This window comes from Emydura macquarii, unplaced genomic scaffold, assembly GCF_026122565.2.
Source record: "Emydura macquarii macquarii isolate MOO-44397 ecotype Brisbane River unplaced genomic scaffold, CSIRO-AGI_Emac_v2 contig_1230, whole genome shotgun sequence".
NCBI classification, from domain to species: domain Eukaryota; kingdom Metazoa; phylum Chordata; order Testudines; family Chelidae; genus Emydura; species Emydura macquarii.
In genome coordinates this window covers 6015003-6040454 of record NW_027131367.1, presented here as the reverse complement: position 1 = coordinate 6040454, position 25452 = coordinate 6015003, and the positions used below count along the sequence as shown (strand labels likewise).

Here is a 25452-nt window from a genome sequence, read left to right as displayed (position 1 = left end):
TTCTTTTGGGATATCCATCAAGGTTCTTACTCTGTAGGAATGGGAATCTTGCACAGGGAAATTATTTATCTGTAATTCTTATTCTCTGGAGATATTGGTATGCAGAGGTCTCACTCCTCTATCTTCCACACTTTTTTTTTGATGGTTTTCGATTTAATGCTGCTTATCTTGATTTGGTCTTTCCTTCTGGATGCTTCACTTCCCATGCAACCAAGGGGACTAACTAAATCATTCAGAGGGCCGCCTTGATACACAACAATGGCAGCTGTGATGACCAGTATTGAACGTTGCTCACACTCCACCCCTCTCAAAAACCTTAAGTGCTAGATGAATTCACCAGACTCTCACAGAAGAACTAAATATTGCTCCACTATCCCAACACCCAAGCATGTTAAGGACTGATAGTTGTCACAGATCATGGGAATGGTCAGTAAACTCCCAATATATTCTTTGTTGGATAATTGTTTAACGGTAATTATATTTATAATAGAATAGCATTTAAAACATTTTAAGAAGGAAATGTATGATAGTTAAAACCACATGTCCTCAGATTGTCATGCTCTTCTCATTTTATGCCCTTTGGAAAAAATATTTGTATGCATTAAAAAACAATAAAAAAGCCAAAAGGGGGAAATTGATGGATGAGAAGGCACTTTACAACTTCACTATGGTGCCAAGTTGTTGCTGTGTTTGCTATCATTGTGGTCTTCATGGATGTATTTGCTTCCTCCAGACTTTCCTAGTGGATTCCAATGGAAAGATTTTTTTTTCCCCTCTAAGGCTAAGATAAAATAAAACAACACGCATATGCATGCTCTTTTACACCACAAAAACCAAGTAAATAAATGAAATTTACCATTTAGAAGAAGGTTGGTGGCTCTGAAGGAAATAGGTGTATTGAGTGGGTGGCATCAGCACAGCTGAGGATGCCTTTCGGTGTACAAACAATTCCCTAATTTTTTTTTACCATGACATGCTAGTTGGATGGTAAAAGTTGCTCAGTTGAAAATGGTGGTAGAAGATGGATATATAGATTATCTCAGACTACTAATATAAATATGGCTATTGAACGTTCCTGATTTTAGTAAAAAGGGAGGAAAGGATGGTCTCTATATGCTTAATCCTTTACCCATTGAAATCAATGACAAAACACTCATTGAGTTCATTGGGTCCATGGTCTGTCTTAGTTGATTTCCTACTACATGAAAAGAACTATTCTTTTTACAGTAAATTCATGTAATACTGTGACATAATTATTTGGGTTTTTAAATCATACGTTGTATCTCTATTTTTAAATTACCATTTCAGAAATACAAAAACATACCACACATCATGTGGATAATTTTTTTCAGGATATTAATGCAAACTGTATGGTACTCCAAGACCGTTTGAGCACAGAAGACTAGCTACAAAGACTGGTTTTCAACATTTTCTAGCAGAAATGATAGTGTGAAAGTCGCTGGGCAGGCTTGAAGTTCATTCCTGGGTCTGGTTAAACTTTTTGGCATCAAAACATGTAATGGTCTTATAGCTTTAATACTTTAAAGTTAACGCCTGGCATTACTTCAAAACAACGTGCAAGATCTATCATAAGTAGTCCTCTTATCTTATCTGAATAGCAATTTTATCCTGTAAATGATTTGAGACTACAGTATTTCAGTGCTGTGGAAAAGAGAGAGAGGGTGTTTTTTTCTGTTAAATCTTTGTACTGCAAGTACATTTAATTATTCCAACGTATTTATGGGTATTCCACGTCGAGTAGCATGTGATATCATACCACACCACATACTCTGCAAAATGCATTAAGAGAACACAAGCTTGCTACAGAAGACATTAGCATGTCCATGCTGCTTAGATTTTTAAAAGTCAATTTGAAAAGCATTATAATTACATTTATTACATATTGCCAGATCTAAATTTCCATTTTCAGAGTCAGTCCTGACTCTGCTCTGTACTTTTCAGCTAATGCCCTAGCTGGGTATCCATTTCCTAGCCTACTACAGGTAACCCTAAATGCTTCGCTTCAGCTATCATCACCATTTCTGTGATGGTGTTTCTCTAGCATAAGCATTGTGCACCTGGCTTCAAGTCAGCCCAAACAGGTGCCTATAATTAAGCTTTAGTAAGTAAATATTCAGTGTGCATTGAAACATTTAATGATAACTTAAAAAACCCTATTTGTTGTTTACTTTTGGAACAATATTATTTAGATTAGAACTTCCTTGAGACATGGGTTGACTTTTGTGTATTTTTACACGACCTAGCACTGTGGAACATTGGCCTAAAATTTGGGTCCTGAGCTGATACCTCAGTATAAATAAATAATAACAACAAGCTAAATAATTAATGTGCCTCATCTGATTTTATTTAAAATTGTGACTATTTAAGAGCGAGATGAAGATCAGACATCCTAGTTAAATTAGCATTGTTTCAAAGATGCATAATTATTTATTGGATGTGTATTTCTCATTTGTATATATGTGCTCGGTGCTTTGCTAGTAGGTAAACCTTGCCTCACGGTGCTTACAGTTTTAATAACACTGAGTCCGTTTTCACTTCAGATGAAAGACATGGTTCCTATGAGAGCAGATCTTAGTGGTGCACCATGCAATCATTACAGACAAAATTATTGTACAAATAAAAAGTGTAAGTGGAACATCAAGAACGTTAACTTGACTTGTAAATTGGTGAAGAAGAGAGGGCTCTTTTCTGCTACCGTTACTCCTACGTTGGTAGTCCTGTTGTAATCAGTGGAACTACCTGAGTAGAAAGGTGCTAAGTGAGAGTAAGGGTGGCAGAACTGAGCCCATAGTTTGTTAGTGGCTATCTTTATATTGTTGAAAACTAAGACTGAAGAATATACAATACCTGTTATTTTTGCTACCAGCTGAACCACAATTATAGGGTTTTCTGCCTTCCATCTTCTGATTTTTTCATGTGTGTTTTGTATTGATTGATATTGTTTCAGGCTTTACAAGATGAAATGGAAAATTATTGCAATCAGGTACGGTCTACAGAAAAGAAGCTGCAGCACAAAGAGTTGGAGACACAGGAACAGGTAAACAGTACTGTCATACTAGTTTTCTTTCCTTGGGAAAAGAGACTGTACATTTGACAATAATAGCTTGCTTCAAGACAAAAGCACAGATTTTCCTATCAAATTTTTAGCTAGCTTTCTTTTTTGTTTTTTTTAATAAAAGAGAATTAAACTGTCGGAACCCCAGGGGCAAATATTTATCCAATGCTCTCTGTTTCAAGATGGCATTTCAAATATTTTAGATGTTAAATGATGCTTTTTAGGCAACAATCTTGTTTTTAATGGACGTTTTTGGTATTACTATGACCTGTCATTTCATGACTATAATTTGCTATAATGAGCTATAATTTGACAATACTTGGGATAAAAATTAATGTTAATTGAAGATCTTATGCATTCATTGTGTTAGAGTATTGTACATAAATGGCTCCATATGATTAGCACTGCTCAGGTTATTCTGGACATGGTCAGTGAAATCAGAGATTCATAATGTTCATTTTTCTGCAGTCTGCTACACAAAGATTTGGAAAATGAATATAATATTATCAGAATTATTACATAAAATTATATTTGAAATACCAAGTGATGTGTCTGCATTAGAACCATGTTGTAAATTGGAAATGTGCATGAAAATACAAAAGTAGTAGAGACCTGCACAAATCTACATATCCCAGTCTTTGATCATGTGCTCACACAAAAAATACTGACCTGATGTAAGGAGAGATGAGTTTTTATAGACCCTCCTTTTGTCTCTTTTGCTTTTTCTATACTGACTTGTAAACACCTGTGCAGTTGATTTGGTGCCAAAGTGCCCATGGCTTTTTTTCCCCCAGTAAGATGCTCCTATGTCTGTACTTCTTAGTATAATAACATTTCAGGAAAATCATCGTCAGAGTATCTCAGAAGAATTCACAATGATTAGCAAGTCTTATTATCCTATTTACAAATGGGGAACTGGCATACTGAGACACAGACATGGGGTGGCTCGCCCAAGCAGGTATAGTGAGAATGGCAGAGTCTGGAAGAGAACCCAGGTTTCTTGAGTCCTAGTTCCCTCTCTAACTATTAAATAGTGTTTTCATGTGTCTCCTCTAGGTGCATCAAACTGTTTGCTTAGTCTTCTACCCTAAGTTGTTTTTTCCTTTAAGAATATGTTTAACTTGTTTTTAACATATTAATAGCTTAATAGTTGCAGTTTCGGTTGCTGCCTTTTTTAGTTCATTCCACATATATCCTCCTGAATGAAAAGTTTCTTAGGCACTTCCTTAATACCCAGTCCTTTCTTAGTTTCAGTTTATACCTTTGCAGTTTTTATGGCATTCACCTTTAGTATTTGTCTTATACTTTACACCATTCCTTTTCCAGTTCTTTTATATCTTATCTGTAAAAGAGTTCCCTAAAATAGTATTTGTTCTTCTAAGCATTGGGTAATCTTCAAAAGTGTCTGAAGTGACTTAGGATCCTACATCCCTTTTTCAGAACTGATGTAGGAGCCTAAATCCCATTGATTTAGATTGCAAATTGTTTGGTACAGGGACCGTTTTTTTGTTCAGTGTCGAGCACAATGAGGCCCTGGTCCATGACTGTAGCTCCTAGGCACTGCCACAGTACAAATAATTAAAAAAACAGAAAACAAAAAAACCACCCAAGTACTTGGTAAATGGAAACAAAGAGAGGAATAAAATTGAAACACGATTGTTCATGTTCAAGAAATGCTGCACTAGGAGAGGCTGAGGGAACTAGGCTTGTTTAGTCTGCAGAAGAGAAGAATGAGGGGGAGTTTGATAGCAGCCTTTAACTGCCTGAAAGGGGGTTTCAGGGACAATGGAGCTAGGCTGTTCTCAGTGGTGGCAGATGACAGAACTAGGAGCAATGGTCTCAAGTTGCAGGGGGGGAGGTCTAGGTTGGATATTAGGAAAAACTTTTTTTACTAGGAGGGTGGTGAAGCATTGGAATGGGTTACCTAGGGAGGTGGTGGAATCTCCATCCTTTGAGGTTTTTAAGCAGGGGGTTGGACTAGATGACCACCTGAGGTCCCTTCCAACCCTCATATTCTATGAATAGAAACACATACAAGGATCATTCAGCCCTACTGGAGTGCAGCCATATCTGGGATGTAACAGGGCAGCTATTTGACAGTACACTTTGTCACATTTTACGGGAAGGAAATTCTGATACGTTATTCCTAAAGACATTCAGGAGCAAAGGTGCTGCCTTCATCTAAGAGCACTATACAAAATTGAGAAGTGTCAATATCCATAAGAAAACTGGGTGTTCCTGGTCTCCACTATCTGCAACTGAAGTGCTTGTTTCATCAAGCAAACTGGGTCATTATAAAATTCATGAACCAGAAGAGTCATTTCCCCACTGGAAACACTGCTCCCAAGGAAGAAAGGAAGGCAAAGTAATGGGTCATTTAGTTGCTGAAACTTGTCCTCACTCTTTAGTTCACCAGGGAAGCCAGTTGGTACAGCAGTAGGACTGCCCCTTTCTAAATATTCCTCTCTTTGTATTTTAAAAAACAGTCATCTCTCTAAATTTTGTCATTGCAACTTAGGAAAATGTTGTCTATATGAAATTATTATAAGGTGGGTTCACAACTGGTTGAAAGACTGTACTCAGTCGTTATCAATGATTTGCTGTCAAACTGGGAGAATATATGGAGTGGAGTACTACATCTAGTACTACTCAATATTTTCATTAATGCCTTGGATAGTGCAGTGGAGAACATGCTTATAAAATTTGCAGATGACACCTATCTTGGAGGGATTGCGAGCACTTTGGACAACAGGATTAGAATTCAAAAGGACCTTGATAAATTGGAGGATTGATTTGAAATCAACACAAGATTCAGTAAAGACAAGTGTAAAGTACTGCATGTAGGAAGGAAAAATCAAATGCACAACTACAAAATGGGGGATAACTGTTTAGGAAGTAGTACTGCTGAAAAGTACCTGGAGGCTGTAGTAGATCACAAATTGAATATTAGTCTGCAATGTGATGCACTTGTGATAAAGGCTAATATTCTGGGTTGTATTATAAAGCGTGTTGGATGTAAGACATGGGAGCTAATTGTTCTGTTCTGCTCAGCACTGTTGAGGCCTCAGCTGGAGTATTGTGATGTTTTGTGTGACACACTTTTGGAAAGATTTGGATAAATTTGAGAGAGTCCGGAGGAGAGCAACAAATATGGTAAAAGGTTTAGAAAACTTGATCTTTGAGGAAAGGTTAAAAAAATTGGGCATGTTTAGTCTTGAGAAAAGACGACTGAGGTAGGACCTGATAAGTCTTCAAACATGTTAGACTGTTCCAAAAAAATGGTGATCAGTTGTTCTCTGTGTCCAGTGAAGGTAGGACAAAAAGTAATGGGCATAATCTGCAGCATGGGAGCTTTATTAGGTTAGATATAAGGAAAAACTTTCTAATTGTAAAGGTAGTTAAGTGTTGAAATAGGTTACCAAGGGAGGTTGTGGAATCTTGGGTGTTTTTAAGAACAGGTTAGACAAACAACTGTCAGGGATGTTCTAGGTAAACATGAGCCTGCTTCAGCACAAGGGGATGGATTAGATGACTTCTATGTCCTTTCCAGCCTTGCATTTCTATGATTCTACGGTTGCTACTTTGCTTTGTTGTATGACTCACTGTGGAACATTTGGAAAGACAGGCTGGAGAGTTCAATTAAAAATAACTGACTCTGAAATGGAGAAGTTAATTCAGACCAAGAGTTCTGGGGTCTGGAAGATATTATCTGATCCTGACTAGTTGGGTGAGCCCCCTTTTTTTCCCCTTATGTTAATATCCTTTCCACACTAAATGAATGAACTACTAGTTCAGCTCACTGTTCTGTCTTCTAACTCTACCTTACATGGTTGGAGTTGAAGTTCCAACTTAATCACTTTGCACCATCAAGTACAGAGCTACTTCTGCAAGGTGTTAATACATTAGCATGGGAAGATGCTGATTTTTAGCTCCAGTGAGTTAATCAACAATTGAGACTTTATTGAATGAGCTGAATCTTATCAGGTCTCTTGGGTTTGTTGAGTCTATCCTTTTAGTCTTTAAGTTTAGTTTCTCTCTCCAGAAACCCAGTGGTAAAATGGCTATCTTGATATATTTTAAATTGTAATTCCTTGGCCAGATTACCTATAAACACATTCAGAGAAGGGGCAATAACAGTAGCCAACCTCAGATCAGCCAGTTAGGCGGTTGAGATATTCAAGGCACTTACTTGGAACTTTCTTCCTACACCTACCAAATATTATTGTCTTGGTACCACATTGCATAAAGCATTACAATTTGCCTTGGCACCATTGCAAAGGGCAGTTTCCTGGACTTTTACATGTCTTCTTTAAAAAAATAATAAGGGGAAAAGGGGGGAGGAGGAATAAACTGCTTCTGTTTTTCATTAAAAGGAAAAAATCCTGTGTTTTGATTCTATAACAACAACAAACAAATGAATGAGACACGAAAAAAACATTTTGTTGTACTTTTAATTAAAAACAAAAAGGCTGGTTCTTGTTATGGCTTGTTGGGTGCATCCATGATACATCCTTATAACTCTGTAGTTTCCAGAAGTCATTGACAAATTCACTAAGTTTAACTTTTGTTCCTTACAAAAAATTAACCTGTTCTTTATTACATTGCGTCAAGACAGATATTATCAGGTATTTATACACACATCCCATACAAAAAGCTATAAAACAATGGTTAAGGTTGCAGAGCACTAAGACAACTAGAACTGAATGCAATATTCCAGTTGAGGGTAAGCTGTTGATTTGTATAAAGTATTATAATATTTTCCGTATTGTTTTCTGTCCCAGTCTTTGTGCACCGTAACATTTTGTTTGCATATTTGATCACCACTACACATTGAACAGAGGTTTCACGCGTTGTCTTTTTTCTACGTGGTTAGTTTAATTTAGAATTCAACAACATGGCGAAGTATTTCAGCTTATTGTTTTCAGTGTACATTACCTTGCATTTCTCAACATAGACTTTCACCCATTCACGTTGCCCACTCCTTTACTTTTATTAAATCCCTTGAAAGTTTTTCAGTCTTCTTTAATATTGACTCACCTACATTTTGCATCATCTGCAAATTTTGTTGTTCAACCCATTTTCCAGTTCACTGAGAAATACATAAAGTAACGTTAGTTCTTGTATGGAGCCTTGGGGTACCTCATCCATAATCTTTTGTAATGTTGAAATATTAAACATTTATTCCAAATCTAAACTTCTTAACCACTTGAGACATTTTAAAAATGTATTCCTGGCAGGGAACTAATGAGAGGTCATAGAATTTGACTCAGAATATTGGAGATACTAGGTTTCCTTATAGCAGTATTTGGACTGTTAAAACAGCCCCAGAGAAGTTTCTAGGAAATTTAAGAGGCATCCCAGTGTAGGAAACAACTAGAGCCATTTCTCTAAAATAGGTCTCTAAAGTTTCTTGCTTCCAAGTAATATGTAGATTTCTGATTTTAGATTAGTTTCCCACGTTGTCTGTTCTGTGTTGCATCATTTAAATGTCTTTGATAAATGCATAGTTTCAGCATTGTCCTATACATTCGAGGCCTCTAATGGGAAGATCTACATCTTTCATTTTACCAGAGAAATATTCTGTTTCTTGAATCTAACTGCTTCATATCAAGCTGCCACCTTTATAGAAGTTACAAAATCTGTGTGATTATTGCAGCAGTCCCTATATCATCTGTATGACCTCAGTTCAGCAAGGGATTTAAGCAAATGCTCAAATCTCATTGATTTCAATGAGAATTAAGCACATGCTTCAAGTTAAACACATGCTTAAGTGCTTTGCTAAATATGGTGGATTTAAGCATGTGGTTAAGAGTTTTGCTGAATTGGGGCCTATATAAACACCTGTGGTATCTATCCCAGTGATGTGCTGGCTTTAATATCCAGATTTCTTCCTCAATTTTTTTTTAAAAAAGGCAACTGCCATATTGTAAAATATACAAAAAGCTTATAGTAGACAGACCTCTGAGAAGTTCTCCCATGGGAACCCTACCCCAGAAACCATTTCAAAGTGTTGCTCCCCTGGTTATTTTTTCATTTTGAAAGGACTCCCAAAGATTTTAAATTTTGGAGTGCGAAGGCCATTGGGTGAAGTTTGTATTCCATGAAAGAGGAAGAAAAAAGTATAAGATCACCTTATGCTCACAGTTATGCAAACAATGTGATCTAGCTCCTATTGCACATCACTGAAGATATTAAAACCAGAGCAATCACCCTCAAGGATAAAAGCATCGGTCATGTCACAAAAAGAGTCTTAAAAGCTGTTCAGAGAGAAAATCAATTATGTACAATTCATGAATGTTATTGAGGGGAGTGAGGGCAAGTGCCAGTACAGATTTCCAAGCTTTAAATTTCCATTTTCTCAAATTGATTAAAATAAAGGCAGAGGGGAATTAGATAAGTTAGGGTTCTGTTGGAGGTATTTGGGGTGAAATCTGTTTAACAAAACAAAGCTGCTCCATTTTATTCCAAGATGCAAAATGAAAACAGGAGTGAAATTATGAGAGCTGTGATTCAATAGCATTTACTGAATTTTCATGTTTAGTGTTCATTATTCCGACTTGCTTAATTTTATGACCGCTGGATATTTACCAACTTTCAGTTGCCATGCCAACTAAATATATTTGTTCTCAGACAACTGCTATTATGCAGCATTCTGAAATTTTGATTCTTCAAGTGGTTGCAGATGTGTATTCCACTCAGATGCGCGTGTGCCCAATGCACCAAAGCTTAGCAATACCCGTTGGGGGAGGGTGGCGCTCGCACATTTGGCCCTGTAGTCTTCCCCCTACCTATCTAAGGTCAGCACCCCCTGATCCTCCTCGGTTCCTTCTCACTGCCCATGGCTAGAGTTGTAGCATTCTGTGTGGTATTTTACCTCATGCTTCTCTATCTCAGTCTCTCTGGGATTTTATTGTATACAGTTAATAGTTAGATCGTTTAGTAGTACCTTAGTTTTAGTTAGTAGAAGTCAGTTACCATAGATAGTTCTCCTAGTGTGATGCCCTCACCAGGGTTTTGGTTTTTTTTTTAACATTTTCCATTGCGTGGGGTGTCTGTCCTCAGCAGTGATTCCCAGATGTGATGTTCGTTGTGCTTGACAAACAGGCCTACTAAAGAAAGATGCACCAATGTTCAGGTGGTGAGGGACTTACCCCCTCAAGCAGCGTCTTCTGGAGCAGGCCATGAGGCCTGCTTTGATGCCTCTTCCATGGATCATTTTGCCCCCTCAGGCAACTTTGGAACCAGAATAGGCCAATGTTCCCCTGCCAGACTCTGATACCTCTCCCAGGAGGAAGAGAAATTGTTCTCCTTCCTTGAGTCCTCTAAAAACATCGTTTCCACAGCTGCTCATCTATCAGGGGTGTGGAATTGCTTAGCTCATTGCCTCAGCCGGGTTTTCTCTCAGGATCACAAATGGTCTCTTATGAACAGTGTGTTGAGGTCCATCTTTAGAGAATGAGGGTATTCCAGCTATTAACCGATTTGCAATGGAAAATAACAAGAATTGCCATCCGTTGTCCTCCCAAGCCTTCAGTCCAGGTTCCTTGCCAGATGCCTTCCACCAGAGCTGGGGATTGGTGCTGATGTATGTATTAATTCTGCCACCACAGAAGTGGGAAACATTTAGGATGTGAGTGATCTTAACCACAAAAGTGACTCTCAGTGAGAAGCCCTCGATGCTGTCATTGGCTGCAAACCACTCAGATTAACCCTTGGACAAGTTGCACTAATCAGGACTTTGCCTATTCTCTGGTGGTGCTGAAGAGTCTGATTAAAAATGTGTGTGTCCATTGTGTCTTTCAAGAGGAGTTACACCACATATTGGCACTTACACAAACTTCAGAAAGTATTTGAATGTGATCAGGACATAAAGCGAATCTAGTATTTGAAGAGCACTTGTTTCTCTGCACTTCATGTAGCGCATTATGCTGCAGGAAAGAACAGGCTGGCTCTCTGCTTGCGTGCTCTTAATCCATTGCTCTGCTTGACATCTCAAACACCAGGGTCAGCAGAGCACTGCAGTTCTGTACCTCTTGTTTTTTATTTCATTTTTCCATAAAACATTTTCTACATTGTCGACAAGAGACTAATCTACATGGTGAATAGTATCAGAGAGAAGCGACCACAATAGTGCAACACTCCACAGGCTCTAAAGTTTGTGACGCCAGCAGAGCTGCATCTCCAAAATTCAGGGCAAACGGCAGGAAACTGTTTTCCTTTTGCCCATGGTGAACAGATGTGAAGGTAAACTTTATTGAAGTGGAAAATAAGGCAGAAGACTCACATACATTGTTAGGGAGAGCAACCTAGCAGTTTTAAGATGGCCCATCCATCTAATGGCACATGGTAGTGCGCAGTGCAAGACACGCCTTTCTTTTTAATTGTCTCTCTCTCCGATGGAATTTGTTGCACAACAGGTTGAAGTGGTTTTGGGGGTGAATCGGATTATTACCTGTTATACTACAGTGAGTGGTAGAGGAGAACTTGGGTGGATGGATGAGCAGAGGCTGCTCTAGGTATAGGCAAACCAGGCAGCTTCCTAAGGCAGCAGCTGAGCAGGGATGGCTGATTTCTGTGAGAAGCCACACCGCAGACCTGGCTACAGGGGTGTGAATTACACGGTCCTTTAAGGTGTAGCGCTCTAACTGGACACTGCTGGCATGAACTAAAGGGGACCTAGAATGGGTTAATGTAGTTCTGTTTGAAACAAGACTACATTGGTATGCACTGGGGATCTTACATTTCGCACCATCAGGGTCTAAATGGGGCAGATAGAGCGTTACATATTAGAGCCGGGCTCGCCTGAAGCGAGATGGGGACGGGAATCCTGCAGCATTCTGGCTTTGGCGGTTTGGGGCCCAGAAGGGGACCCCTTGTTGATCTCATGGGGGTGGGGGGAAGAGAGCTACCAGTTAACTCCCTCAGCTCAGTTTAGACTCAACAGCTCATTATTTGTCTGCAAGTGCCAAACTTCACATCTCCCTGGCAGGCTGATCAGTGGGTGCTCTCGGGAGATGAGCAGGACACCCCAAGGGACACCTGTTACTCAGAAGAGATTCACTGCATTGACAGCAATGGGAAGGGGTGTGTGAGAAAGGGGGTGCATGAGTGTATAAGTGTGTGTAGGGAGAGGGGTGTGTGTGTGTGTGTGTGTGTGTGTGTGTGTGTGTGTGTGAGAGAGAGAGAGAGAGAGAGAGGAGTGTATGAGTGTAAGTGGGTGTGTATGTGAGAGGGGTTGTGTGTTAGAAGGGGTTTGTGCATGTGTAATTGTGTGTATGTGGGAGAGAATGTGCATGAATTTGTGTGTGTACACATGGAGAAGGGATGTGCACGTTTGAGATGGGTGTTTAAATGTGTGCAGGGAGGGGTGTACGTGGGTGTGGTGGGTGTGTGTGTGTACGTACTTGGGAGTTATGGGGTGGGTAAGCCTGTGTGTATGGGGGGTATGGAGGTGGGAGGGAGCTGAGGGGAGTGTGAAGGTGCAGGAAGCCATGAGGCAGGGATGCGCATGAGAAGGCGGTGGGAGCACACACACGAGGAGTTTGGGGGCAGCTCTGTGTAAAAGTCAACCAAAACAGTGGCACCAGATTCATCTAAAATGAATGCCTTGGGGGACAACGGTGGGGGGGCTGTTGCCCCCCAGTTTGCCGCATGTGTGGTCTCTGCCCAGGCTGGGGTGGGGTCTCGTGCTTGCTCACTCGCTCAGCGCCACCAACTGCAAGGGCTGCAGATGAATATTTTATATTAAAATAAATATCGTAATTCCTGGTGACTGCAGCTGAGCACGCTGACTGCTGTCCCCTCCCCAGCGGGGAAGGGCTTCGCACAGCACATCCCGCTGGAGGTGAACGTGCTGGCAGATATTTCGGGCATGCAGAGCACAGGCTGCCAGAGGACCCGCTGTGGATCAAGCTGAAATTGAAGGCTGAAGTTCACTAGAGCCTGTTTGTGTGTGCGGCGGCCAGCAATGTGCTGAGCGCCAGTCTGCCCCTGCCCTGTGCCCTATAGTGAACTGGTGCCATCTGAGCTGGCTGGGGTGGTAGGCATAGGGGGTCTCCAGGACCCTGACCCAGTGCCAGGGGTACCTGCCTGAAGCAGCCTGAGATCAAGGGCTGGGCACCCAGCAGCCTATCTGTGGGACTGAGAAGGAAAGACCAAGGGCTACTAGGAGAAAAAGGGGAGGGAGTGTTCAGGAGCTTGGTGGAGGGGCTGTGCAGGCAGATGCAGCACTGTCAGAGGCTGGCCCTCTCCCTAACCCCCAGGGCTGGAGTGTGATCTCTGCTGATGAGCTGTTCTGGGGAGCAGGCTGGAAGAGGGACAGCCTGCCTCCAGGTCTTCAGCTGCATGGTCTTTTGGGAGATCCCCAGATTCTGATCTCTCCAGTCCCTGCTCAGTCCTAGCTGCAGCCCTGGGCAGAGCTGAGAGTGGACCCAGCTGCTTCCTTTGCCCACGCTCCTGCGCACGGAGCAGTTGTTCTAACTGGGAGCAGCCTGCAGCACCTGTCCCTGCTGAAAAATTATATAACAGCCCTGCTCAAAATTAATGGCCTAGGCTATACTCCACAGAGCACGGGAGAGAAGGGGCCCTTCCTGTCCAGGGACATATGGGCCCAATTGGTAATGAACTGCCCTGGATTATAGTGGGCTTTTGGGGGAGTGGGATCTATTGCACACCTCTCTTTTCCATGGCAGCATTGCAAAAAGATTTGTTAATCTGCAGTGGGCAGGAAGATTGCAGTGGCTGGTCTCCCAGGCTGAGGTTGGCAGGCAGCGCAGGAGGAGGGCAGCACGCTGCAGATTTGCCTAGGACGCCTGTTTGTCCTGAGCAGCTTCTGTGGATGAGGCAGTAGATATGCAGACGAAGGGAAATGTGAAGTGCATGCTGTAATTATTCTGCCACTATGATGGTGATTAAAGCCTTAACCAGTAGTTCCATGGATTTCAGTGGGACTACTCGTGAGTCAGTTTACTCAAAGTGAATCAGGCCCTGAATTTTGTAATGACCCCCAGATCATTGTAACAAATAACTTGGTATATGAACAAATAATACTTATTTTATATAGCATCTTCCATAACAGGGTTTCACAAAATACTGTATGGATTAAATCATTACAGTATTAAGTATTAGATAATAGTAATGTTACCAGATTATATTATTATACATAATATTTATAGAGTAGCAGAAGGAGGAAGAAACTGAGGTTTAGGCACAGGAAAACAGACTTGGAGGTGGGATTTGAAAGAAGATGGTAAATTGATGGGGTTGAAAGATATAGGAAATTTGTTTCATATGGCAAAAGTTGCAGAAGAGGAGATTTTCACACCAACACCATTGCTGGAAAGGAAAAGGGGAAGCTGCTGGTATATATATATATATATGGGGCGGTTAATAATCAAGCATTAATTCTTCTAAAAAGTAAAATCTCCCAGAAAGGTACAAAGGCGTGTACGTTTCATGGCAGTGAGGAAACTCTTGGAATGAAGTGAACAGCTGGAAAGGGGAAGTGAAATAGGAGATGAGTGTCAATAGTTGAAAGGAGATGGAATTTTTACCAACAAAAAGTAGCAGCAGTTGCGCTCATATGCAAGAAATACATAAAGTATTTTAAAATCTCAGTTATTTGCATCTTGCCTATTAAATAAGGATGAGTCAAAGGGAGACCTTTCGTTTTGTGGGGACAGTAAGTTATTTTATGTGATTCATGTGATTGCTTGCACGGAAGCAAATGAAAGAATTGTATTCTTTCGGAGAAAGCAAATTAGAGCTTCCGGGGGCAAGTCAACTACCCAAATGAGGGGAAGGAAAGGGGGAACGGTATTTCCTGCAGAAATAAGCTTAGGTACAGAAGAAGAAAGAGAAGCGAGGAGAAATCTCTCTCAGCCTGCCTAGTAGTTAGAAGAGGGTAGGGACCCCAGTGTGTGTGGTGGGTAAGGGGTGTCTCTCCTTTCCAGGTGATGGGGCTGCCTGGATGAAATTTAACACTGTACAGATTCGTATTTCTAGTGTTTGATAAGGGCCTGTATTGATAGGATGCTAGCCTTATGCTGGTCCTCATACACTCCATGTTTCCTTTTTAATCAGTATCATTTGTGAGAAATACAACATGTAAAGTGCAGCAGTGTTTGCCTTCTGTATTAACCATGGAATCTGAGCAGAAATGTTGAAATGCTAGGGGTTGGTAAGACCCGGAGTCTTAGCAGCGGTGATGCTTTGAAGAACAGGCGATAGGTTTGCTTGTTAAAATCGTGTTCTTTAAATGGAAGGAACTTGTGATGATCGAAGTAATTTCTGATTATTATCTACAAGCGCCTTGCCAGAAAGTTTTAGGCAGTCTGAAAATACAGAGCCTAATCCTGCATGTTGCTGAGCACCCTCAGCTCCAACTGACATCAGTGAGCCCTGAGGGCACTCAGCACTTTGCAAGATCAGACCCTTGAATCATTCCACACTGGAAAGTATTATGCAGAAGGTAACACAAGATGGAAAGTAAAAAAAAAAAAAAAAGCTGTAATTAATGAATAAATTCCAGCGATGGTGTCAGAGAATCTTATTTAAACTGTATTTCAGATGTAATTATCTTGATAATGTTTCAGAAATTCTCTGCCACTGACAAAACCAGGAATTAGTAGTGTGTGTCCGTGGTGCTGGTTAGTAGCGCTGAAGATGAGCTAGTTTCGATTTCTATTTGTCCGCTCCTCAGGTCAACATGTGTTGGGAGCACTGTTGAGGCCTCCCCCTTGCACATGACAGTGACTTCTCTAGCTAGTTTATAGAACAGAATGGATGTGAGCTGAAGGGAACGTTCTCCACCAGCAGGATGCCATCAGCAACTTTGGATGAGGGGTTAAGGAATCGGGGATCATCAAAATTCCAGCAGAGACAATGGAGCCCTCCTCCTTGAGAGGTGGGGCCAACGGGGGAGTTTTCTAACCACAGCATTGCTTGTTATTCTGTGGTGTTGACAGTGAAAGCTTTTATTCCTATCCAGCTTATGTAATCTCAAGAATGTTGTTCTTGCCGTATGCAGCCCGCTGTTTTTTAAAGTTTTGCCTGACTTCTCTTCCTTTGCAGTTATGAATTATATAGACCCTTAGTGCTTAACTACAAAGAAGATTTTCCAGGTGGGGGATCTGGGGTAAGAAAAGAACGATATTGAAATACAAGTCACTGAAGTAATAAGGTCTTTTGGATGCAGGTTGAAAGAAACTGATTTAGAGCAGAAAGCTTAGTTTGTGCATTGAGCAGCACAGCATAACTGGTGGTCCCTGGGGGTTAGTAAAACAGCAAGGCAAAAGATGTTTTGGACTCTCGAAAGATTTATTAACTTAAGAGAAAAACAAAAAGGTTGTCTATGTCACCACCTTATGCTTTATTGAAATTGTGAGAGCAGGGTAGGTTTTGTAGCTGTGTTTATTTTACCATCTTAAAACAACGTGGTGCATATTTGACAAAAGAACTTGAATGGCTAGTCTTGCTCTGTTACTATTTTCAGCTGAGTTGAATTTCTGCAATTTGTAATGCTTATTACTAATGAAAACTTAAAAATAGTGGAGTCAAATGAAATAGCTGTATTTCTTTAAATCTTGCATTTCACAATGAGGGTAGTAACTCCAACCTCCTATCCCTGAACTAGGAGAGCATGTGAACCAAATAGGAAAGGATGTTTGTATTCTAGTACATTGTGAAAACCAGCTAGAACGATCAGGTCTGGCTCTTTGTCAAAAAGTGCCGTGGGTAGCTCAGAAATTGGCACTCTCCAACCCATAGAATCATAGAAGATTAGGTTGGAAGTGACCTTAGGAGGTCATCTAGTCCAACGCCAACTAAATCATCCCAGCTAGGGCTTTGTCAAGCTGAGCCTTAAAATCCTCTAAGGATGGAGATTCCACCACCTCCCTAGGTAACTCATTCCAGTGCTTCACCACCCTCCTAGTGAAAATGGTTTTCCTAATATCCAATCTAAACCTTCCCCATTGCAACTTGAGAACATTGCTCCTTGTTCTGTCATCACTGAGAACAGCCTAGTTCCATCCTCCCTGGAACCTTCCTTCATGCCCAAGACAAGCAATTCGGGATGACCATCTACAATAGAACCCAAATTTTATTAAGATCTTGTTGGAGACAGAGGACACATGAAACCTTAATGAAATTGGGTATCTGGATAATTGGGTTCATCTGATTGGAGAGAGTTGGCCAGCTTCCCCAAGGCCAGCTGTGAATCTTAGCAGCTCGATGGCATAGTTGCTTTGTTCCCTCAGAAATTGTTCCCTATGGGAGCAGAGCATCAGTCACTACAGCCAGGGTGGACGTGACCAACCTTTGATTATAAATCGTTAGTTTCATGTATCACGGATTTTGTAAATTGCGGCTGCACTGTAATAATAGTACTTAGCATTTATATATTATTTCCCCAAAATTACCTGATCAGTACTCTCATGACCTAGAGAGGAAGGTAAGTACCGCTGTTGTTATCCCCAGTTACAGATGGTGAGACTTGAGTCTGAGGTTAAATGATTGGACCAAGGCCACAGGAGGAATCATTGTCAGAACAAAGGTTAAAAGTCCTGGTACCAAATCAATTGCTGAGACCACAAGATAATACTTTTCTCTACCTGTAATGCCATTGAAACTACTAGCTTTTGGTATCTTAGGCTGCCCTTAGAATCATCACAGCAAATCCTCTGTATCTGCTTTGAGAGGTAGGCTTTGCAGACCCAGTTGCAAACCATTTTTCAGACATTTCTGATTTAAACAAAATTGTGTTTTCCATTAAACCAGATGCCGTTGTTTCAATATAGGGAAGATGAGGGGCTGGGAATTGCTTATCACATCCTGTTCACATAAAACCGGAAATGGAGAAGAAATGCAATAGCAATCAAAGCAACTTGAATATGCCTCCTTTTCTTTTGTTTTTTGTCATTCCACTAGAATTTTTTGATCAATTTGTAATAATTAGTTTCATAAATATTCCAAAAGGCTGAGATGAAAATATTTAAAAATGCCTTCTGCAAATTAAGTAAACAGCTTCTTATTGTATGTCATTAAAATTTCTGAAGCCGGCCTAGAGAAGACATTAGTCTCATTCCCCAAGAAAAGCAGTGATCAGTGTTTTGAAGTCTGAACAAACCTTTTTTGGTTCCATTGCTGTATCTGGATTGTATATTTGAAATGTTTCATTGCATTCTTCTTATGCTCCCCTTGTTCAAATCACATAATTACAGTTGGGGAGTCTGGACTCAGTCAGAATCAGAGCCTTTTTTTTTTCTTAATGGACTGAAGGAGGGATCTCACATGCGCTAGAATTCAGAGTGCATTCTGGGTCATAAGCCCCACAATGCCTTTTACATTTGAAAGGGGAAAGTCAGTTAGGGGAGTGGGCCACCCTGCAACCCTCAGAAGATGAGAACTGACTGTACTGGGAGAAAGCAAGTGGCCAGGCTGTTTTCTGAGACGAGCCAGTGCTAGAGCAAGGAAGTGGATGTATCTAGTCACCCTGAAGAAGGGGCCTTGCTACTGGATGGTAGAACAGGCTGCTCAGTATTGCTTCCCCTGAAAAGGAAGGAGATCCACCAGACTGAAGCTTCCCCCAGAAGGCAAGTAAAGAGCTAAAGCCTGTTGGAAGTGGGCAGTCACATGGGGTAGAAGAAGAGTTGCTAGGCTTGGAATAGGGTACAGGGCTTAGTTTTGGATAATTCACATACACAGCCAAATCAAACTTCTAACTCCTGTGAGCTGTGTCTGACATAATTAGACAAGAGATCATTTTATGCCATGCAGTCCAGCGTTTTCAATATTTTATATTACCGCGTACATGGACGATTCAATGCTTCTGTTGTTCCTAACTTGTCGTGTGGCCAACCAAATGTTACTTTACCTATCTGTGGCAAATACAGCTTTTAATTACTTCTGTTGACATCTAGGATGATTAATGGTAGAATTTCAAACTGCATATGCCATCCACAAACTTGAGTAAACAAAAAAATCAGTGTGACAATTTATATTAAAATCTATAAAACCTTTCCTGGGGGTTGTTGGATGAACAAGAACACAGGCTTTCTCAGGGCTGAAGAAAAGTTAGCACAACATCAAATAAAACAGAGCTACCTCATCCAACAGACTAAAGCCTTCCTGAGGAATGAAGAATTGCAATTTTAAATATCTCTGAAGGGTATAGAGGAGACAGAGCTTTGGTGGGTCCTAGGTGAGCAACTCAAGAAAGAACAGACAAGTTTTTAGAGCTAAAAAAATACCCCTTCAATCATAGTTTTTCTTGGTCTAAAATAAATGCTAAAAAAAATAGAACCCTTCTCCATCAAAACTAGTATGCAATTCCCAGCTATATGTTGTGTGCGAGTTATAAAGAAGAAATCTAGACTTTCACCATGATCTATTTAAATCTCTTGGGTCAGTAAACCTTGTTAGTAACTTCAGCTAACAACTATTAGCATAGTGTGACAGGAAACAGGTGGGATCTTATTTTCATCCCACTGAGCAATTATTAATGAATATAGTAGAAAGTAATATACTTTCAACAAACTGTCTTAACAGATGAATTTATAAGGAGATCCCCTTCACCATGATATTAAGGTTTAGTATTTTGAAGATCAATTTCACTGCAAAATGGTGCATGCACCTTCTCACTGAAGTCCAGGAAAAAATCATTCTAAGAATCAGCCATCAGCTACCAGGGATTGTTTCTTGCTTTGTCTGTCTCTATTTTTTTATTTTTTAAATAGTACTCAAGAATTTCCTTCCAGCTAACTTAATAATATGTATCTGGATTCTAAAGTGTGGTATGTATTTCTTTCTCACTTTCCAAGAATTATCTTTCTCAAAAGGGAACAGCTCTCTTCAGCCTTTGCCGGATTAGAGTGCTAAAAGTGAATAACAGGTTTATGAAAACATGCATCTAGATTGCACTTGAAGATTATACTGGTAAAAAATAACCAGGATGGAGGAGGCCTGTCACAGAATTTGATCCTAATTAGTGCACTCACAAAGCCATATCTTAACTGAAGTTTTCGTTACACATGTTTGGAATAAAGCTTAATTGACTTCCAAAAATTGCATCGGAAGAATACACATTAAGGGGCTTGATCAACCCTTCATTACACATCTAAAACTCCCATTGACTGAATGGCTGGTTTGCCTGCATGAGGAATGCTGGTTTCAGCCTTAAATGCTGCCAGCAGTCATGTAAGGTGAAATTTACCCAAATGTGGGCCAGTGCAAAGACCAGTCTATGTTGTGGCAATGCAGATGGGACTGGGGCCTGCACACAATAGAAGGGTGTCTGAACTGGTTCTGAATACGCAAGTATGGCAAGAGCCTTCCGGCAACAGAACTGGGTAGCCACACTTGCATGGGTCTAGTGACCAGGAATTTTCACATGAATAATATGGAGGTGCTGCAGCTGCTATTCCCATAGGCTGAAATGATGGTGACAGAAGGACTGGACTGGACTCTCACAGCCTGTTTGCAGAGCGAGGGCCATGGGATTCTCTTTCCTGGACCTTGGGGGTGAATTTCACTGTTATGGTATTCTCTTTAGATGTGGGATCAGAAAAGTTGTCCAGCACAATCTGCCTGATTGGTGAAATACAGCTTTTATTTTTTCTTAACTTCCAAAAATAAAAAATTTAGCAGTTCTAGCTGTCTGTTTCCTTTCCTCTCTTACCAAGAACATGTATAACACATGTTAAATGAACACAAATATGCATGTTCTGCTGCATCCAGGACTCCACCCTAAATGAGCTCTTGGCTCAAAGGATATTTATCCTGGCAAAGTACATATACCTCATAATATTTAAAGCACTCACAGAAATAATAGCATAAGTGTATCTGAGTTACTTTATTTTAAAAAAATATAAATCTTGATCTAGCTCTGTCTCTCACACGCACGTGCACACACACACACGCAAGTTTCTCTAATTGTCTCACTGAATTCTTTTGTTATTTCTTTATACTTGCGTGACCATAGATTACGTTTAGTTCACAAGGAAAGCTTTAATTGTCTATGTACAAAAGTCTTGGGAATCTCTTCTCTTGCTGGTGTGTGGGAAGGATTTATGCACAGAAGTCTCTGAAACTTTCATAAGCACTATCTATCTCAGTGTTTCTCAACCATTTCGATACCAGGGACTGGCTTCCTATACTTTGTCAGGGAGATCTCAGGCTTCCTCTACTGTGTCAGGGAGATCTTAGGGACTGGTGCCGGTCCATGAACTGGTCATTGAGAAACACTGATCTATCTTATTCCCTTCTATTGATAATTATATTATGTAGAATACATATTTGACAAGACTTGCTTTTTTTAAAAAAAAAAAAAAAGGAAGGAAGGAAGTTGGTTCTATGATTCTATGATTCTAAGTTGATACGTTAAAGTGAGCCTTAATTTATTTTCAGTTGTCAAGTATTTAAGCATGGGCCTTCTTTGCAAATAAGCTGGAAGTCAAAACTCAACTCAGTTGCAAATAAAGTAAAATCTGAATATTTTGATTGATGGTCCTGATGGCAAAGCTTCCTGGCAGATTTAAAGCATGGTGTTGCTAAAACATGAGTATCATGAAGTGTGTTGGTGTGTGAATGCACACTAAGGAAATTTCCATTTGAAAGTTTTAAAGAGTCAGTCTGGGAGTGAATTTCCTCTTATTCTTGGTGAAGTCAGCCCAAAATCCAGCAGAACCCTTCAGCACTTGCTTAACTTTAAGCAAGTGGCTAGTCCCATTGAAGTCAGTGGAACTACTCACATGCTGAAAATTAAACACAGATTTAAGGCCCTGATTCAGCAAGGTAATTAAGGTTGTGAGTAGTCCTATTGACTTACTGTAAGTGGGACTAATCACGTGCTCAAGGGCCAGGCCGAATCAGGGTCTAAGTGCTGTGCTGCATCAGGGCGTTCGTGAATACAAAAATAGTGGGAAGATATAAGGTTCACTCCTACTCCCAGATGATCTGTCTTGGTATGAGACCACTTAGTTATGATGTGACATAAATACCATTGAATAAATGTAGCTGATTAGCAAGTCCTTGTGGTTAAGAAACAGTCGTTTTCATATACATATATCCCAAATTGTAACATCTCTACAACAATCACACCCATTTTTTTAAATGTCTACCATCCTGTAATAAAATGAGCTAATGTTTCATTTACTTTTTGTTTGCAAATGGTGTATACGTGGTGCTCCACTGTAATATTTCACTTTGGAATGCAATAATGTTCAAATATTTTGTTTAGTCTGTCAGTTTTGTCCACTTCCTCATCTTCAAACAGGAATGTGTTCTAAATCTCTTAGGTCTGTTATCCTAATCACTGCAATGGGAATGAGCATTGCAGTTTGCCTTATCTAGATTCTCTTTATTGCATTCCCATATATTTTAAATTGTTCCATTCACCTTCTCCATGCTTGATACATTCCCTTCCAAGTTCATCTGCTTAGGTGAGTGAAAAAGATCATCCAGTTTACGGAAAAATTTTACTTTTACTTTTGGTGCTGAGACTATATAATATATAAGTCCATGATCATAGACTTCGTGTTAGTCTTTAGCCAATTGCCTATTATGAACACTGTGTTAGATAGCAATATAGCAATGCAGCAAGCTTTCCCTGAGCTTAATGTGATCAGTAAATTCTCAAACAAAAGATTAGAGGAATATTAGATTGGCTGGTGTAAGTGTTAAATTCACAACAGACATATATGACGCCTTGGTACCTATCCAAAAAAACAGATATTCAGATAAGTTTCCTATAGATAGAAAGTAATTTAAATTACCAGCACTGAATTAATTTTATGAATATTCCACATTGTGCTTAAAATGAACGGCCCTATTCGTGACTAAATGCTTTTCTCTATGGCTGTTGAGGTATGGCTGGTTCTTACTGCAGGAGTCTTTATTCTCTCTTTAAGCTAAAATCAAATTTTTGAATGTATACTTGTATCACAAGGGAAAATAATCCAATTACATGAGCACAAAACCTCCTTTAATAAAGGAGCCCAAAGTACCTTCTCTAAAGTGTTTGCATAGATGTTTTATCTGGTATTGTTAAACTCCATAATTGTCCTGTTAGCATTTTTTCTCCTAGAGATCTCTACAAGGCAATTTCCAAATCTGTCTGTCTGTTCATATGGCTCCCTTCACAGTAGCATCTCAATGCCTAATGCTCTGGGGTTTTCTTAGCAGCTCTGTGTAGGCCCTAAATAGACTTCCAACTGTATGTGGAAATTTGCATTTTTGTGTAATGTAATTGTTTTAATGGCAATGGACCATCTGGGGTGTCCCTTAAAAAAAAAAAAAAAAAAAAAAAAAAAAAAGGCAACCCAGCCCAAACAAGGCGGTAGTATTTCTCTTGCCTTTGCCTTGGGAGTCATTATTTATATTTACCTGAAACTTTTCTCCATACTGTAGACATCTGCAATCATTGCTTTAACCCTCCATTCAGTTGCATGGTCTTTAGGTACGAATGCTCCAGATCTATTTGATAAAACAATCATCACTCCAACTCCCCTGACACTCTAAGAATATTATGTAAACAATGCACCAGGGTAGCGTAGTTTAGGCAATGAGAGACATGGGTTTCCTGTGTGCTTTGCTTACAACCACGCTTCTAGACATGCTTTTTCAGTTGTAGATGGGGAATTGGTTAAAATACTAATTAAAAAAGGGGAAAATTAAGTATAAAAATTATTAGAACATGATGACTGCAGCTGGTGATATTCTTTTTCCTTAACATGTATAAATTAGTCTCAAAGTGCATGTGACATTCAGATATGGGCACTTCTGATGGCCAAAGATGACATGATAGCAGTGCATATAGACGTCAGAAACCCCCAATACAATAGCATAGAATTCCTTTACTTCAGCCTTTGTTTATCCACCTTCTTTTTGAAAGTTTAAAAATAATTTTTTGCACTCTCATTGCTATTTCTTTTTGGAAGTTACAAACCCTTTTCATATTTAAAGAGCCTGACAGTGCTCACTGAAGCTAATAAAGAGTCCTTCCATTGACTTCAATTGGCATTGAATCCATCTCTCCAAGACTGGTGATCATTTATGTAGACAAAAATCAATTCATGATTCTCCATCTAGTTAGAATAGGGACAAAACTTTTGAGTGATATTTTTAAGCATATGCAGGGATGAGGTGCTAGAGTGGTAATATTTCCTTGATTGATAGCCTTAATCATGAATAAGGAGATCAGACACTGGTCTTTTGAAGATGTCCACAGAATCATTCCAACTCCAAACATTTTAGAAATCTCTTTGAGTGTTTGAATCTCCAACAGGGTCTTGAATTCATTGCAGCCAAAAGAGAAAGGTCAAGCAGAAAGCAAAAGCATGTGGAGATTGCTGTAGTGTCAGATAATGTGCCTAGAAATTACTGTAAAAGAGAATAATCATTTCAAGAGACAGCTTTTGGTCCTACTCAAGTTAATATTCTTAGAGCTTAGCTAGAAAAATAGTAATTTTGACTCAGCTGCAGTGAATTTGGCAGAAAAATGAGCTGTGAAGAGGGCAAGGCATGTCTTCCAAATCTTCCATGTAATAACAAGTAAGGCAAGATCCTCAAAATATCTAGGTGGGGATGTGACTATTCTGACTGCATCATTAAGCTGGAGGGCATTAAGAGCCCTGGAATGAAGTCCAAGAAATGCCATGCTTTAAATAAAACATAGTTATACCCATAAACACACAATATTCCTCCTTACAAAACTTCTTAACTTCAAAGTGTTTAAAAAAATCCTGGATACAGTTATTTCATCTCGTATATTAGGAGTAAGACACAAGAAACACCTGTGGGCCTAAGCGAAGTCCTGCTGAAGGCAACAGGAGGGCTCCCATTGACTTCAGTGGCTGTGAAGTGGGAGATAGCCCCGTGGCTCTTCCTTTGTCCTTACACCCTGTCCTAACAAGCCCCTACAATGTCTCCTTTTCCTGCCCGTTTTTCCTCACTTCTTTTCTTTTCTCTTTTGCTCCTTTATGTGTTTTTGGGGACACTTTCTCCTCTCCATGCCCCCCCCCCAGTACAGCAGGACCCCTCCATATTCTCCCACTCACCAGAATTCTGCATGGCCCTGGGGATGGCAACCAGTGCCAGACAATGCTGAGCTGTGTAATAAGAACTACAGCAGGAGCAGAGAGGGAAGGTGGGTGACATTGAGGAGCTGCCTACCACTGTACTTGCGAAGGTGGCAGCATGTTTGCAGTGTCCAAGTGTGATGACGGCGGGTGGATCTGCGCTCTCGCAGCTTTCTTCATCCAGACTGATTCCCTCCTCAGCTCTGTGCCCTCCCACCTCTCTGCCCCTCCCCCAAATTAGTCTTGTTCTGGCCACCAAATTGGGAAACGCTGCTCTGAGAAGAAGCTGGCTGTGAAGAT

At 40.2% G+C, this 25452-nt stretch overlaps 1 protein-coding gene across 5 annotated transcripts in view; it reads left to right on the top strand.

The window, feature by feature from the left end:
* CEP112 (centrosomal protein 112) overlaps nt 1–25452 on the top strand; it is a 284681-nt gene that overhangs the window by 245842 nt on the left and 13387 nt on the right. For all 5 annotated transcript variants that reach the window (XR_010919549.1, XM_067547323.1, XM_067547324.1 and 2 more), the window contains one exon: nt 2969–3058. Coding sequence is in view for 4 of the 5 variants with exons in the window: in XM_067547323.1 (XP_067403424.1) it covers nt 2969–3058 (90 nt within the window). In the remaining variant the exon portion in view is untranslated. The remainder of the gene's footprint in view (nt 1–2968; nt 3059–25452) is intronic.